This window comes from Pteronotus mesoamericanus, unplaced genomic scaffold (genome assembly GCF_021234165.1).
Source record: "Pteronotus mesoamericanus isolate MK-2021 breed Mesoamerican mustached bat unplaced genomic scaffold, CSHL_Meso_final scaffold_1066, whole genome shotgun sequence".
Classification (NCBI taxonomy): Eukaryota; Metazoa; Chordata; class Mammalia; order Chiroptera; family Mormoopidae; genus Pteronotus; species Pteronotus mesoamericanus.
In genome coordinates, this window is record NW_026555299.1 from 383,311 (window position 1) to 401,204 (window position 17,894).

At 45.4% G+C, this 17,894-nt stretch overlaps 1 protein-coding gene across 1 annotated transcript in view; it reads right to left on the reverse strand.

The window, feature by feature from the left end:
• Positions 1-2,235: 2,235 nt before the first annotated feature.
• The window catches only part of PTPRJ (protein tyrosine phosphatase receptor type J), a 147,020-nt gene continuing 131,361 nt past the window's right edge, over positions 2,236-17,894 (reverse strand). Inside the window, exons 15-25 of the mRNA XM_054586960.1 lie at positions 17,332-17,419; positions 14,968-15,009; positions 14,398-14,406; positions 14,208-14,295; positions 13,488-13,578; positions 11,344-11,417; positions 11,106-11,240; positions 8,377-8,496; positions 6,486-6,646; positions 5,071-5,206; positions 2,236-3,088 (exon numbers count right to left, since the gene is read on the reverse strand). Of these exons, the coding sequence (XP_054442935.1) occupies positions 2,930-3,088; positions 5,071-5,206; positions 6,486-6,646; positions 8,377-8,496; positions 11,106-11,240; positions 11,344-11,417; positions 13,488-13,578; positions 14,208-14,295; positions 14,398-14,406; positions 14,968-15,009; positions 17,332-17,419 (1,103 nt within the window). The 3' untranslated portion in view covers positions 2,236-2,929. The remainder of the gene's footprint in view (positions 3,089-5,070; positions 5,207-6,485; positions 6,647-8,376; positions 8,497-11,105; positions 11,241-11,343; positions 11,418-13,487; positions 13,579-14,207; positions 14,296-14,397; positions 14,407-14,967; positions 15,010-17,331; positions 17,420-17,894) is intronic.

Below are 17,894 nucleotides of genomic sequence, written 5' to 3' on the forward strand. Positions count from 1 at the left end.
TCTGAGAGGAAGAGATCCCATGACCCAAACCACCCCTCCCCCGCCGCGCACACACACCACTGCCCACCAACCTTGGGCTCTTAGACCGACCACTGGTCCCACCCTGGCTGCCTTCTTGTAAGCAGCCCCCTATGCGGAGGGCGATTCCACCAGCTCCACGCTTCCACTGGGCTCCTCAAGTCTGAGCTCATTGTTCCTGGGAGGGTTTGGGGCAGGAGCTCAAAAGCATCTTCCTCTTTCCTGTGACTGCCACCCCCACATGCCCTGTGTCCTTCATATTTTCACACATTAATCTTCCCTTTCAATCACCGTGTTATAAACACGGTCCCCGCTCCACAGGCCGCATCCGCAGCCGTCCTCAGGATGCAGAGAGGCATCGTGACCTCCGGGCGACCTGCCATTGGGAATCCAGATGGCCCCACACGAGCCTTCCCCTGGGATCCGGAATGAGCCAGGCAGCAGATCGGGGGTCTACTGTCCGGTTCCCAGGCCCACACCAGGCGGAAGAGAGGAGGGTTTATGTTTTTTGAGTTTTTACACAACATGGTTATAATTATTGTTGTTCTCATAGTTTTAAAGGAATTTTTAGGGCCGAGTCCTTCCCTCTGCCGTCTCCATGGCAGCGATGTGGGCAGAGCAGGGCAGGGCAGGGCAGGGCATCTCCATGGGATTTGACATCTAGACCACACCGGTCACAATGGTTTCCTGACAAACTGGAGTGGGGAGGGGTGTGGCCCCGGAGGGGCCGCCCAAACAGGGACCTCGGAGGCAGCTGTGGAACGCACCGAGGTCTGCCCGCGCCGGGCCAGACAGCGTGAGGGTTTGGAAGCGATCGCCCAACCCCAGCTGCACTCAACGCCTGGAGCGGCGTGGCCTCCCTGAAACCTACAGGGCCAAAGGTCCCTCTGCAGTTGAGTCAAGAGGGCCCGGCCCAGCCTGGCCAACCCATCCCTTCAAGGGTCTGATATGGAATGAACTGCTTACTACCAAAGACAGCAAAGGGTTCAGCAAAAAGTGCAATTTCCATTTGGGAAGTCAGGGCCTCCCAACACATGACACCACCGCCACCTCTCCTTTTAATTTTTTCGGTACCTCAGAGGAAAAGGGGGACAGAAGATGTACAACGCTAACCCCTGAACTGAATCGAGGGCGTCAGTACGTTGTGGGTCATCCTTCATAACCCCAAAATACCCAGTCACATGTCCAGTCAGTCATCAAAGTGCCGGTGAGCTGAGAAGCGAGGCAGGGTCCGGGGACGGGCTCCCGCGGGGCCCAGCGGCCAGGGCGCTCAGAGGAGACCCGCTCCCGTCTTCCGTAGGACACGCGTCCTACGTTTACAGCAGGATTTATGGCTGTGGCAAATGGCCACGGGCTTTCGGGGACTTGGACATTCCTTCATAAGACCTTCTACACTTCATTGCCTATTGGAGGATACACTCGAAACTTCTTCACAATATAACCTGAGCCACAATATAAAATAAAAAGAAACAAATCCTTTCATGTTAATGCCTTGAGAGGTTGACAGATTATGTACCAATAAAATAAATCCACATAAATTCTGAAATTCTTGGTGGATACACATCTGAAGCAAAAAAAAAAAAAAAAAAAAAGTTAATCTACATTTTTTTTTAAATCAAAGTAATTACAGCAGCAGTATAGTGAAAGAGGTTTTAAAAATAATAATTACATCTTTGATACAAATTCAAACTTTGTACACCTCAATTCAAAGGAATGACTGTTTAAGGGTTTAGTATACATATATATACAGTAGATACCGATACTTGTCACTGCAGATGGACTAAAGCCAGCGGACTTTGAAGGAGGAGGAATTAATTTGACACTGTTTTCACGCTAAGTGTTCACAGATTGCCACGCTTTTAAAAACATACACACATATACACAGACACACATAAAATGCCAACCTGAGTAAAACATTACTAAAAACCTAGAGCATCATGAATCACTAAGTCACATATTGCACCTTTAAATAATCCTTCTTACCACATACAGAAATGAGAAAAAGGATAAAACAGGGACTAGAAAAGGAGAGTCCATCGCTGGAAGGTTCTTTTGCTTCCCCCAACCTCAAAATTCTCAAGGTGATATTTAGTTCCCATTCTCAACCAACGGGCTGAAAATGTGCCCGGCAGACCTGTCTTTGGGAAAAACGGGGAGGGAAAAGGGAAGAAGGACTAGAACACAAAACGGGGTGGGGGAGGGGGAGGGGCTCGGGCGGGGGGGACATTGGGGGCCTCCTCGAATCGAATAAGAACAGGAATGTTACTGAGAAGGCTGAACTTCTGGTCCTAAACTACTGTTTAAATATTCCACATATTCCAATTATGAGATTCAATACAAAAATATAGAAATCTACTGAGTTTTGCCTGTGGAAGCATAATTCAGAAAAGGCACATGTTCAAATAGAAAACCCAGGCGAGGCGGCGCCGCCGACGCCTCCTGCAGGACCGTCATGCACAGTTAAGCAGTTTCCATCAGCTAGACTCCGAGATACAGTAGCTAAAAATAGACCTCTGATAGTTAAAATATATTCAACCCAACACAATCCTGGCTTTAGCATGTGGATCATATAAAATAGTCTTTAAAAAAAAAAATCTGTTTTGAAAAAAAAAAAAAAAATCATAGCTCACTTGCCTAGTTTTCCATCATTCTCAAGGAAAAGAGAAGTGAACTCATCCCATTGGTAACCAGGAATGTAACTGATGGGCTCACCCCCCACCCACAGCCCCCGACGGCCCCAACGTCCCGTTTGTCATGTGTCACGTGTGCAGCTTCACACCCTCAATTAGTTCTAACAAAACAGAACAATGAATGAAGATATCGGACATATAAAAACGTGTCAACATTGGGGCATTTTCCTTTGCGGTGGGTGTGGTGGTCTAGTTAACTCCAGACCGGGCTGCCTTTGGAATTAGGCGATGTAACCATTTGTTTGCCCAAACGTGGTCATGGGCGTGAGGTTTTCATAGATTGTCATTGCAGTCGTGTTCTGGTAGATGAGATCTACTTTCGAGTCCCTCTGGGATCTGATAATATCCAAAACACACTGATTGAGGAACACATACTGGTCCTGTTAGAAAAGGGAAAAGGAGAAAGCAAATGAGCACCGGCCCCAGAGGTTAGCACCCAACGTTAGTTTCAAACAGATTGCCACGCCCCAACCCCACCTGCCCCACAGCAAACACTCCACGTTCACAGGTGTCAAGGGGGAATCACATACTGGTGAAATCTGAACCCCAGGGGAGCAAGAATCTCATCATCAGTGACTGACAGCAAGAGGGGCAGACGCCCCAGAACTCCACTCGGCTAGACTCCGAGATACGATAGGTAAAAACAACCTCTGCTACTTCAACTATATTCAACCCAACACAATCCTGGCTTTAACATGTGGATCATATAAAAAAAGTCTTTGAAAAAAAAAATCTGTTTTGAAAAAGAAAAAAGTCACAGATCATTTTTCCTGGTTTTCCATAATTGTCAAGGAAAAAAGAAGTGAACTCATCCCATTGGTAACCAGGAATGCAACTTACGGGCTCAGCCCACCCACAGCCCCCGACGGCCCCCACTTCTCGCCTGGCATGCGTTCTGTGTGCAGCTTCACACCCAAGGAGAAATGCCAGAATCTTGGGGAAGGACAAAGAAAGAATTAGAGGTGCTAATGCAGAACAGTGAGGATGTGCAGAACACGGGGTGAGCTGTGATCCTCAGCAGAGGGGGTGGGCCGAGGGGGATGGGCAGGGTAGAGCTGGGTGGAGACCACCTGTAGGCAAACTATCAGAATCTCAGGTGTCCATTAAAAAGAGACAGAGGAGGTATATGCTGACACAGGAGAATATCCATGACGCTGTCAAAGAGAAAAATCACAGGGCAGCATCATATATAAAATAGGATCCAAAAGCTACTCTGTCTCCGTGTGTGTACATGGGTTTTTCTACAGCTATACCCAAAATAGCCTATGAAAAGATACATAAAACTGTAAACACTGGCTACCTCTAGGGAGTGTGATTGAAAGAAAAAAGTAAAAGATAAAAACATATTCTATATAATTCTGTACTGTCATATGTTTCAATATCAACAGTTAATATTATTTCCAAAACACTTTATGAAAAAGGGACATGAAAAGAATTTGCAGGCAGGTGTAAGACTTTTGAGTTTCTCAAAGGAGGAAAAAAGATTGAGAACCACTGCTCTACATAATTGGAATAGAAAAAAGAAAATCTCTCTTCTGACCAACACTGGAGGGGGTTTCCACACTTTCCACCACAACCACGCCGCTCACCCCCAGGCACACAGTGTACCCAGGCCTCTAGAACATTCCCTGCTGGCTCAAGGACAGAGCACACATTCACAGAGTTCTAAATGGGTGCACGGCAACCGCCTGAGGCAAAATTAATATTCTGCTCTCATCCTGGTGGGGGCCGATTCAACCCCGCAGCTTGAGAAAGGCCACTTCCCAGTATACTGGTTGAGAACATGCCTTGAAAACGACGTTTATCGGGAACACTTCACGGAAAGCCAAATCTAACACAAGCGACACTGTAGAGACGAAGCATTCATTTTCTCACTTGCTCACCATCCTCCCGCAGCTACGTAGCTGATGCCCTTTAACATTCACAAGGCTGGGTGTGGCTACACCACTGTATCAATGCTTAAAGCGGCAACATGCTATGTCATATTACTAATATTTGATAAGCTTGTCCCCTAGGTTCATTTAAGGACGGTCAGCGCTTCTTAACACCAAAGATTGAAAATGCCAGTTTTATGAGCGTGACATCTGGAAGCCAAAGCTCAGACACTGGCTGAGGCCGTCTGGTGAGCCACCGGCAGCCAGGACCCTGACACTGTCAAGGGTTGTAGCGCCACCGCCGCCGCCTATGTCACAGGGAGTTCAAGCCCATGTCAGTTTCGGATCTTAAAAAAATCAGTGTTACACCATGGCTGAGAGCCAGAAAGATCTGAAAGGGTGAAGCAGTTTAGCACAAACGTGTGTCCCGATACAACCTGCTAAAAACAAACAGGAAAGGCAGACGGTCAGGCAGCTGTTGGCCTCACCTCTGTTTGCACCATTAAAGGCCTGTGCATTCGAAGGTCGTACACAATCCCGTACACATCCACGGCGTTCTCGTTCTCCATCTGATAGATGAGACGGTCGATGGCGATGAACGTGCCCGTCCTCCCAACGCCAGCACTATAAGAGAAGAGAAACGAGCACATCGCCGCGTGTTACCTCTGCTGCACGACTCTCACATTTCCTGTGTGTGGAGCTTGCTCTCCACCGCTACCAGGCTTTGAGGGGAGAGCCCAGGACCATCCACCATATGCCCAGTTGAAGCCTCAGCAAGTCAGGCTGCACTAGCTTGGGACGCAGGCCCAAAGCCCATCAGTTCCTTTGGAGTCAAATGCCACAAACAAAATATCTTGCGAGGGCTTCTTGAACCTCAGTCCTGCTCAGGCCCCCGTCATGAGCTAGGATGGCAAGTTTCACCAATTTAGTCCCCACAGGGCATCAGAGCCCCTCCTTTCTGCCATCTTAAAGTTAATTCCTTTAGCTTTAAAGGTAATGTCAATTGTTCGAGGGGTGGGGAGTGGCAAACTTCTTCTGTAAAGGGCCAGACAGGAAGTGTCCTCAGCTTGCAACCAAATGGCCCCTTTCTGCCATCGCAGCATGAAAGTAACTACAATGTGTAAACAAACGAGAATGGCCACGTTCCAGTAACGCTTTACACAAATAGGCAGCCAAAAAGATCCTGGTGATAGTTTCCTGGGTATCACGCACTTATCCCCACACTCATCAAGCTGTATATAGTATGTGCTGTTTTTGTGTGTCAGAAAACATTTTTAAATGAACAATAAAACAAATTAGAATTATGTGTTTCAACATTGTTAAATAACAAACATGCCTAATGAAGAAAGCAGGTTGCAGAATGATGTATATACGATAAAATCTGGTGCAAGTTTAAAGCTATATGAAACTACGGAGATGTGTGTATATGTAATAAAATACAAAAGCATGCAAGGGAACAATGCAGACAGACTTTAGAATCACGTTCACCTATGTGAGGAGCATGGGATAGGAGACCAGTTAAGTGGAGACTTTACATCTATAATGTATTACTAACAGTAAGAAACATATGTAGCCTCATGTGATGCTTTATTAAATTGTTATTATTCTCTATATTTTTGTAAGATTAAGATACTTCACAATAAACATTATAAATATGAAATACCTTAAAATACATCATGGCTTTAAAAAATATGTAAGCAACCTACTAAGGCTGGCCCACAAGCTACAGTTTGCCAATCCCTGTCCCAGGGTTTTGGGAATAAATTGCAGTCCCTTATCCAAACCCTTCCGGAATTCGTAAATGCCTACTGCCTCATTCGGTCTCATACCCTGCTTTTCCAGAGTGATCCTACTTACAATTGCCTTTGAAAGCTGTCACACACAGGGAGCGCTATCTGCCTACCTGCAATGCACCAGAACTGGCGATTCGGGAGGACTCTGCTTCATGTAGTCGCGAACCAGATACCGAAAGTTGATGAGCAGGTCGGTGGTGTCGGGCACCCCATGGTCAGGCCAGGAGGTGAAGTGGAACTGTCGCAGAGGGTGGCTGTCACTAGTCAGGTTCTAAAAGCCAAGAGCAGCGGTTAGATCCAGAGAGAAAGGCTGCCTAGCAACACCCGAAGGGCTAGTGAAATCAAGCAGCACCTGCAGGCTGAACCGCACCAGGTGGCTGAAAGGTGGCTAAACAGGAGTGGTTACGACTAGAAACTGGAATTCTGCACTGGTGCAACAGCTGATAAAGTGCTTGCACAGACTTTGATGTGCTCATCAAATCCCCTTAAAGGACAAGAGAGCAAAGGTTCCGAGAAGTACAGTGACGTCCCCTACAGTCAGCCCAGCTGCAGGGTCCCTCATTCTCTGGCGTTGAGTTCGGGACTCTCCCCTTTCCCAGCAGTTTTCTGCCAACAGCGTGCTCACATCCTCACACCTACAACTGCGTAGAGCTTCCCCAACCCCCTCCCTGGGCCCACATGGGAATGTCGCTAACCTAAAATAAACGTACACAAATACAATTATGATGCTCGGTCCCTTAAGGGCAAGAACTGCCTCGTAATTCATGTGTCTTCCAGGGAATCTAAAAACATGGTGGACACATAGCAAGCACCAAGTAAATATGTAGAATTGGAGGCATTTGAGAAAGGACCTTCCCCCAAAAAATATCTATGTCAACATCAGACAGACAATAGAAAGTGAACCTTGGTATAACCGAGTTACATAGCTGTTGCCTTGATTATCAGAACTCCACCCAGGCGGGGCCCTTCCTGCCCCTGATTCAACTGTGCTCATTATGCCCGCAGCCAGGCACTGCCCCCCGCCCGCGCGGACCCGCCTCTGGGCTGCAGGCATTTCCATCTCAATCTCCTTCCAGCCTCTTCTCTTACGCACTATTCGTGATATGCATAAAACCTTGTCTCCGAGTATATTCACCTAACTATATTCCTGGTAATTATCCAGTCTACATAGCTATCATTACTCATAGCTGAAAAATGATACAATGACTATAAAACCTATAGTTATCCGTTCTCCAAAAGCTAGATCCATGCACGGTTTCCAAATCACATCCCCGCACCATTACAAATAAAGCTGAGATTCATTTTTATATATAATAGGCCGCTCCTGTATTTCAGATTGTTTCTTTGAGACAGATTCTCAAACCACCAGATCAAAGGGGAATGGATAATTTTATGCCTTTGATATAAACTGCAAAGGGTTATGCCAATTTATACATGCCCATCAGAAGATATCAGTGTTATTTCCTGACACTGCTTCTCTTTCTAAACACCCTTGAAAAAAGAAAAAGACACATAAGTTGACTTCCTAAAATGCCTACACAATTTATTAGACTTGTTTTCATAATTTTGGGGGGGTAAGGGAAGCCATGTGGCCATGCCCTGGAATCCTGTTAACGAAACTGTTACCATGAACTGCTCCCACAGGAAGTGGCGTTCCTGATGTCACATTTCTGACCGACCAATCCGAAAGGACCTTGCTTTGTAACCAAAGCTCTACACACAAGCCACCTGGAAGTGGGAGGAAAGAGCGACGGGCACTGAGCCACACTCTTAAGGTCCACATTAGTCAAGAGTAACGTGAAACGCTCCTTGAGACAGTAAAGCTAAAGGGCTGCCTTAGAGTTTGTATAGACCTGAATAGTTTATTCTGTAAAGAGGAAAGCAAAAATGTTTTTCGGATGCATAAAAACAATATTGGTTAAGATTAACCTAAAAAGTGTCACCCCTAAAATTAACACAGGGTAATATTACGAGACCGGAGCATCTTGACTTTTTACTTACATTTTTCACCGTGAAGTCTCTGATGGTCCATTCTGGAAGAACAATCTCGGACGTCATTGCCACAGTGATGCTCCCAAAGTCCTTGGACTGCTTGGAAGGCCAGTACTCCTCGCATTTGGTCTAGAATAAAAGTGCATTTTTATACAAAACTCAGATCACGCCATCTGCTGTCACTAAAACCTCACAGGGGAGACCAGATATTGACAACTGGCATGAGGGACTGATTAAGTCCTTTAGTTGGGTTCTGCTTGACCCTTAAAATTTTTTTTTTAATTTACAACTGTTGCCAACTTTTTTTAAATTGGAAGTTTTTCATAAAAATCCAGATTTCTGGCTTCTCTTTGAAAAAAATCAGAAAATCTGGCCAACACACAGCCCCTATTTCTGCATGAAAATTGATTTAGAGCTGAGCAGCAGCTGTAACCTCTCAGGGGACACAGTCCCACCAGCTCCCACTGGCGCCTTCAGCAACCCCTCCACATCTGTTCCCCGAACTAAATGTCTCCCATCGACCCACAACCACGTGCAGCTGGAAGAAATGAGACCTTTCCCCACTACTGTCAGAGACACATGAACAGCAATACAACTCTAGACACGAGGAAAAGCATCAAATTAAACCATTTCAGGATTTCGGATCCTATAAAGTGGGTGAGCAAATAGGACCAGAAATAAAAACCAAGAAACGACTATTCTCTGAAAATATCTGCAACCACATGTAGCAAACAAAAGATGCGCGAGCGCAGACGCACACTCAACTTTCCAAAGCGTGCTCTCCAGCCAGCTGGTGGTTTCCAAGCCTGGTTGATTATCTGAGTGACCCGGGAGGTCTGTTCCACTTTCAGAACAGATGCCTGGATCCCACCCCCAGAGGCTCTGACCCAGGCAGGGGATCTGTATCTTTTGAAAGATCCCAGCTTCTGGACTGCTGCTCCATGAAAGGACACAGGGTTTGGACCCACACTGACGCTCAGCCTGTTAACCAGCTGGATTTTTGTTGCTACCTCGTCAGCAAGGTCTTAAAACTCTCTGAACCCCCGTTTCTCCATCTATAAAATAATGATAATACCTTACAGGATTGTTAGAGGCAAAAAAATAATAATAATATAAAGGGTCTGGCAGAAGCAACGCTTGCTTTAATGTGGTCGGTAGAATAATAATATAGTGTAATAATTTATAGTGTTAATTTGAACACTGCACCTAAAATGGCATAGGATGTGCTTGAGTGTGATACTGTTATGCTACAGGATTACATGCTTACAATTTTGTAATAAAAGACTTTGTAATAAGAAAAGGGGTGTTATTTGTACCAGACCCTGCGTATGGAGTTTTCTTGTGCAGAAAATATACTGGGGCCCCCTTTCCCTTCACTCAGAGTCCATATCATCCACTTCTCTCCCGACTGAAGATGAACCAGGGCCCATCTAAATTCATCTTCATGTTCTTTGTTAATTTCACTACCTCATTTTTGTTTGTCTAACGGATATTTATAATAATGTTCCATGTGTGAGGCACTGGGCTAAAAGGCACCATGAAGTTGACTTGCATTCACAGTGTTCTTTTGTTTGCATTAATGGCCTGTTGTCCTGAAACAAAAGAGAGTGCAGAGCCCTAACTTCTGTATCACAAGAAATGTGAAGATGGAAACCATCTCTTGCTGTTCTTTCTTGCCTGTCTCTCCTCCATGCCCCGCCCCTAACCCAGGACCTCACACAGACTTGGGGCTGGAAAAACACCTGCTATATATCAAAGTGGAGTAAAGAACATTAAAAGCAATGATGCCCAATGGGTTCCCACTAGCACCTCGGACAGTGCTACTCAAAGCGCGCACCTGGAGCAGCAAGAGCAGCCGCCCCAGGACTGTTACGATGCAATTCCTGGGCCCCACCACAGGCTTTCTGAATGAGAAAGTCCAAAAGTGTTTCTGAGGCACATCAAAGTTTGAAAACCACTGGCTTAGGGACTCGAGTCCTATCCTCTTCCTCAAATAACAGATCTACGTGAAAAAATTCAGAGCAACATTAGGTCCTATTCCTCAGGCACAGAATTTCTGAATTTAGCATGTTCTCCTATTCTCCTCAGATCCACTTATGGAAACATGGGATTTTATTATTAGAAGAAATCGTATCTTTAATAGAAGCAGCCACGGCATTCCAGGCCATCAGACAGGGGCAAGGACTCCTGAGACTTATCTGGGGAGAAGTCTGGGATTTTGCATAAAGAAGTTTCCGGTGCTAAATATCAAGTTTGGAAATCGCCAAGTTGGTTGAGTACCACGTCTCACAGATGAAGAAGCTGGTTGCTTAGAGACACAACGAGCTTGCAGCCAATCACAGAGCTGGAGAAAGGAGGAGCTGTGCCGTGAGTGAGTTTCCCACATGCTAACCCAACTCCTGGCACTAACCAACGCCAGCAGCGGTGACTTAATGAACAGAAAATACTATTTGTCCACAAATGAAGGTGATAATAATGGATTATTTAAAAATTTTTTTACTCTGTATTTTATTTTATTTTAAATAAGATTTTTTTTCACCTTTCACTTGAGGAACAAAAAGACGGAAAACAAGTTTCTAAGAATAGAGGTGTTCATGTTTGGTGAAGTGTGTGTGTGTTTTTTTAAGACACATGGGAAAAAATAAAAAGGGCAAATAGGTTTTAAGAGACCCTTCCACCATAGCAAAAAATGAATGAATTTACTTAATTTAATCATAGATATCTTTTAAAATGCTTACCCTGCCCTGTTCAACACATTTGGTCAACATGACGATAGCATATACATTTTTCTCCCAAACCATTCGCCAGAAGTCTTTCAAGGTGTTGGGTAAAGGTCCTTGTGTGGCAATAAAATCTTTCTTAGAATGGTACCCCTGAAAAATGGAAAGCAGCACATACTAAATGTCAAAGAAACAGAAGGAGGGGCTCTGGAGGGTCCCCCCACAAGCCAGCGCTAGGGAACACCTCCCCACTTACAGGCATGTAGTTGGCATTGATGTAGTCGTCAGCAGAGTGGGTGTGGACTGAAAGTTTGACCCGAGAGATATCATCTGTGACATCAAGAGAAAAAAGTCCTCATGAGGAGCAAACATTTGAGGGGAGTTACTTACGAGGCAGAAAAAAGAGGTCCCAGATGGCAACACAGGGGCTCTGTCACCCCCGGAAGGCACACAGGTTGGACTTTTACACACGCGGCCCTGTTTAACCCTCCTGGGCGCCCTGTGTCACGTGGCACAGAGGGTTCTGTGGTGTCAGTGGCAGAACCAAGGATGGAATCCAGGCGGCCTGCCAGTTACTTTGTCCCCCAAACCACCCTACAAGCTTTTGTGCCCATTTTACAGATGAGGAAACGGCGTTGGAGAGGTTAAGTGACTTCTCCAGGCACTTTTATCTTGTGAATGGCAGTCAGAATTCAAAGCTAGTGCTTTTTCCCCTAGGAATAAATAAGTTTGCCATAGTGGGTAGATATTGAAGTTAACCTTTCCACCCTTTTCACACTTCCTCTAATCTCCAAAAAAAACAAACAAAAAAAAGTTGTCATAAAAAGGCAGTACCAAGTCCAAGATAAACTGAATGTATAAGATCACTATGGGAGGGAGGATCTAAAATGTAAAGATCTCATGTTTTCTAAGTTGTGTCATCTCAAACACACACAAATGTGCCCACTCAAAAAATAAAATAATATCCTTAGATTCGAACGTCAAACGGAGTTATAAGCAACACCACCGATGCTTCCCCGTCTTTGACTGCCTGCTCTCTCACCCTCCCCTGGAAAAAAATAATATCACAATGCCAACCCTGGTTATAAAGTGAGTTCCAGCCCAAAATATTCCAATAAAAACAATACCCGAACTCTGGATCTGAAAATCTGCACAGACGGTCACAAGAGCTGGCCAATAACCCCTTGTTAACCCTGGAAGAGCAGTGCTGGGGTGGGGGCTACCCACCCCGTTTTAAAAGTGTTTCTCGCAGAATATGGATCAACATCCACTGTCAATACAAGGGGTGGGGGAAATGGAGAGAAAGAATCCAGGAGCGAGAAAATCCTGAATCTTAAACAGAAGTTAACATTTCAGGCCAGGGAAGAAAAACCAGCTTCACATAAAGAGGCAATGTCTCTAAATGTGCCGCTGTAAAAATTATCGGCAGAGCCTAACAAGTTCAGCTAAGTCAGAACACAGTTATAACCTATGGACACTTCTTTCTGTGCCCGGATTCCCACCCAAAAGAGACACCACAAAGGACGCTCTACGGGAAAGAGTTTTTGTCTTTATGAATGATTTAATAAATAATTACCATTTTAAACTCCGTTTGCTGCTATCCCTGTCCATTAGGCTGCAGACCTTGTGAATTCTCAAAAACAGGAGTGTATCCAAATGTAATTCATATTCTGCCATGAAATGTCCTCAGCCCTCCAGAGAGAGACATGTCTTGACAAGCAGAAAGTGTCACCCCCTGTCTGCCCTCCTCCTACCCCTTCCTTCCAGAACTATACTGACAGCAACGAAGGAGCTGGGGTGGGGGGGAGGCGGTGAACAGCACAGACCCCGGAGAGGGGGGGTGCTGAGGGGCGGGGGGAGAACGGCGGAGGATGGGTGGTGGCAGGGCAGCCACAGGGATGGAAAGTATGGCGCAGGAAAGGCAATCAATAGCATTGTAATGACTACGTGCGGTGCCAGGTGGGTACTGGGATTATCAGGGGGACCCTTTGTAAAGTATACGGTTGTCTCACCGCTGTGCTGTACACCTGCAACTAATACAAAATAAGACAGCTGAAGGTCAACTGTAATTGGAAAACATTTTTAGAATTAAGGGAAAAAATTTAAAAAGCACAGGCTTTGGCCTTGTCCCTGAACGAAAGTGACAGATCTTGGCCAAGCCTGACTGTGCGACTTTGGACAAATCACTTACTCACTCTGTGCCTCCTATTCCTCATCTGCAAAGTGAATGGCCTGCTCCCCATTCCATAAGGTTGTTGCAAGGACTGAATTCAACAGAACATCCCTAAGTGCAGTGCTTAGCACACAGCAAATGAACGGCTGTGGAAGTAGCTGGTTGGTATCGTGATTCCCCTCCCCTTCTACCGTTCGAGGGAAGATTGTGTGCAAAAATCAACTTACAAGGCAGAACATTATTATAGCGATTCTTTCCTCTATTCTCAGCCAGTTCGGCTGCGTATTTAGGTTGATTAATTCCAACAAGCTTCAGATCCTGAAAAAAAACAAATGAGTTGTTCACTTAGTTAGTGTTCAAATATTATTTATACTGAGCACAGAGAGTGACAGAATAAAGTGGGAAGGCAACGCGACTGTGGCCTGCCCTACAGTGTTAAATAGCATGTATTTCCTATGCTGCAGGACGGGCACACGTGGAGGGTGGCGGGCGTGGCCCTTCAGCGGGAGGGGGTCCAGCTGGTTTGGGGGTGAGGCTTATAAGGGACTGAAAGACAGAAGCTCTTTCCACATGACGTCACCGAATCCTCCAGAATCCGCCCCCACCAACAGCCTCAGCTGCAGCCCCGCCAATGCCCCACCTGGTGACTTTCCAGCTTGTATATGTCCTAATTCCTTTAGTTAACAGTCCTCTAACTTAAGTTCCCAGGTTCTATATCTCTGCATAATCTTCAGGGATCAACACCGCAAGGAGCCAAGGTCCATCTAAGCGCTCACAGCCCACACAGCAGCGGTGAGACCCCAGGGGGTACACAAGAGCTTCTCTGCCCCCGCCCCCTCAGAAGGGTCACCTCTTACCCAGAGCTTCACCACAAAACAAAAAATGGGCAGTTTTACAACTTTCAGGAAGAACAAAGCAATGAAAGCACAATATTTACAACCACATACTTCATATTCTTCTGCAAATCCACAGTTGGAGTCAGCCTGTTGTTTCTTGAAGTAGGCCTCAAAATTCTCCACTTTGATTAACTTGGACCTAAGAAAACAGAACAGCATGGGAGGATTCTTACATTCAATAAGGTTGAAAGAGAAAAATACAAGGTTTTTGTTTTTTTTTTAAAGCAAAGAGCTTACTCACTTTTTAGGTCTTCATCATAGAAAGGGAAAGAAAAAAAAATATGCAGTTAGGAAAAAACACTCAACCATGCCTCTGGAGATAAACATCTTCCCAAGACAAAAAACATATAGCATAATATTTTGTAGGGAAGGGGAATTGGGGGAGTGGTCAGTGTAATATTATTTACAAAATTCGGCATCAGGAAACTCCACTTCTAGACCCTCTGATAAAACTGATTGGCTCTATAACTCTGAGCGAGTTCTCTGCCCCTACGTCTTGATGACCTATTTTCTAATCACAAAACATGTATTTATCAGTAGAATGTTGGTAGAATATGGTCAGTATGGTCCTACTTGCAACAGCAGCACGTGGCAGGAAACCAGCTACAGGATCCTGCTAAACACACATTCCCTGCAGAACAGCAAGGCTAGCAAGAGCTTCTGGATGGTCACAGCCAAATGTGTCAATCAGGAAAAATGACAGCAAGTTCCACCAAAAATTCTCTACTTACTGAACAACTGGTGGACTGAAGCACTTAAAATAAAGCTCATAACTTTATATTGTTATAGATAAACATAACTGGAGACTTACTTGATTTGAGAAAAGGGCAAGTCATTGTGCTTTGCATCTTTCCTGTTGTAAAAGAAAAAAATATATATTAGACAAAAAGGTTAATTCTGTCTTTTGCCCCTTTCACAGGTCTACAAAATGCCTTCCCTGGGTGTTAGTTCATACGCAACACTTATCCTGCTCACTGATACTAAGCTCAATGGTCTAAGCAACAAATGCTGATTATAAAGCTGTGGAGTTTCACCCTGGCTGGTATGGCTCAGTGGATTGAGTGCCAGCCTGCAAAATGAAGAGTTGCTGGATCGATTCCCAGTCAAGGCACCTGCCTGGGTTGTGGGCTGGGTCCCCAGTTGAGGGCACGCGAGAGACAACCAATTGATGTATCTCTCGTACATTGACGTTTCTCTCCCTTTCTTTCCCCCTCCCTTCTCCTTGCTCTGGAAATAAATAAAATCCTTTTATTAAAAAAACTGTGAGGTTTCTCTCTTTCATAACATCCAAAAGCATGGAAGACTCTTACTCAAGCAGCTTTTAGGAAATTCCTTGTATAAATATCTATCAGCAGCATTACCTTATTGTAAAGTGAGACTCATTTATTCCATACTCTTTTTAAAAAGTCTTTCTGATAAGTTAATGGAATAAACCAGAAAATATATCCAGCACAAGGAAGGTAGTGAGGCCTCTGGTGCTCTCCTGTACCCTTGGCTAAACCCACACAGGTGTTTAAAAAAAAACTTTCTGGAAGGCAATTTGGCATGAGTGTCAAAATCAAAAACCTGTGTACCCACTGACTCAGCCACTGCTTGCGCCCAAAGATTTGGGCACAAGGATAAATGACTATGGCAAAGGAAAAAAAAAAGGAAATTGGTTGTAATAGCCATACAGTTGAATACTCTGTGTCCACTTAAAGACAAAATGAAGCTGTCCACATGTCTTAAGTGAATAAAGCAAGCTAGAGAATAATATAATATGATTCCACTTGTGTATGTATGTCTGTATTTGCATGCAAGTTTTGTAATAACATCATTGTCAAAGGTGTTTCATATGGGTGCTGCAGTTATGGATTATCTTTTTTTTTGCTCTCCTTTTGCTTATTCTTTTTTTTACACAGTATGTATCACTTTTATTTTAACAAGATATAATAATGCTGCTTTTGACCCCTCTCTTGCAAGGAAAAGAAAAGTATCAGCATCTAATGCAAAAAGCTGGACAGCGAGCACTGCCTATTAACTGACCAGGGCAAAGCGGTGGCAGAAGAACCGGACGTGGCCACAGGAGAACCCCTGGGCCAGGGTGAAAATTCCCTGGCTGGCAGCGCCTAACGACAGCGACACATCCCAGCAGATTAACACTGGCTTCGCACACCACACAGTCGGGCAAGAGGGTGTGCAAGGAAGAACAAAGACCAGCTTCCAGTCCATTCCCACACTTCTACACTCGGCTTCCTCCTTGCAGTGGGGCTTATAGGACTTACCTCCCAGAGCCTCACGAGTAAGAGAATTTACGGGAAGCACAAATCCAGGCACACAGTAAGCAATCAAAACAGAGCTGTTGTTTTTACTATTTAACTACCTCAAACGGTAGCTGTACAGATGGACTAATCCTGTAACCATAGCAGACGAGGCACAGATGCTGCGCGAAGCGCTTTTCTTTCTTCAGTGCTCTTCGGCGTCATGAGCCGGACCCTGGCACCGTCCCCCGATCGCAGGTGAGGGCCATAACGCTCACCTCCCGATCAGCCAGGCAGGGGCGGGGGATGTGATCAAAGTTAGCTCACTCTAAAGCGAGCCCTCTGAACAGCAGGAAAGTGATTTGCTTTGGTTTGGTTTGGTTTCTTTTTATTGAATTTATTGGGGCGACATTGGCTAATAAAATTATATAGGTTTCAGGTGTACAATTCTATAATCGATCATCTGTGTATTGTACGTTCACCACCCAAGTCAAGTCTCCTCCCAGCACCATGTATCCGCCACCCCCTCCAGTCCTCTGTGTCCCCCGCCCCCCGTTTCCCTCTGGCAATCACCGTACTGTGTCTGTGTCTATGAGGTTGTTCGTTTGTTTCTTTGTTTGTTTTTTCTCAATCCCTTGCCCTTTTTCACCCAGCTTCAGGGAACTGGTTTGCGCACTAGAAGGCGCCATTTGAAAGTAGCAACCTACACTGTTGGGCTTACGCACGACTTGATATCCGGGCTGGGATCTGCTTTAAAATCCTCCAGCTGGGGGTGGAGATGACATAGGACTCTTCCTGCAGTCAAGAATGTGGACAATGGGGACGTGGGGGCTCATGACACTACTCCTTCCAATTGTGTAGAGGCCTGAAATTTTCCATAACGAAAAGCCTCCTTTAAAAAGGAGGGCTGTAGCATTAGTATCAGCAATAGTCACCTTTTCTTCCTCCAGAAGATGAAGCCTCCAACAGCCACAATAACCATGGCACCAAAGATGCATCCAAAAACTGCTCCACAGATGACACCTGGGAAAAGTCCAAATAGGAGGCACCATCAAGAGGTGCTCACCAACCCTCAGAAGAGCGCATGCGTGTGACATACACAGAGTTAAATACCTTTGGACCTAAAACTGGTCTAAGCACTTGGGTTACTTGTCCTCAACTCCCCACTAACTGGAGGTCCTGAGAAAGTCACTACTCCCTCCTGTCCCTGTCTCAGCTTCCCCCACGGCAAATTTAGGGAACTGGGCTAGATCAGTGATTTTCAGGATTTCTTTCTTCAAATGAAGCTGCATGCAGCAACCCCTTATATAAAATAGAAAACCAGCAGGGCCGCTGGAGCTGAGGTAGGGGTGGGAGTGAGGAGCGTCTCAGGGCTCGACCGTGTTTGGTGGAGCAACCGGTGGAACACCGCATACCTTCTGAGGCTCATTGGCAGGCATGAGTGGAAGTATGTACAGCGCCACACTCAGGTGACACAAAACCCATTTCCACACAGGGG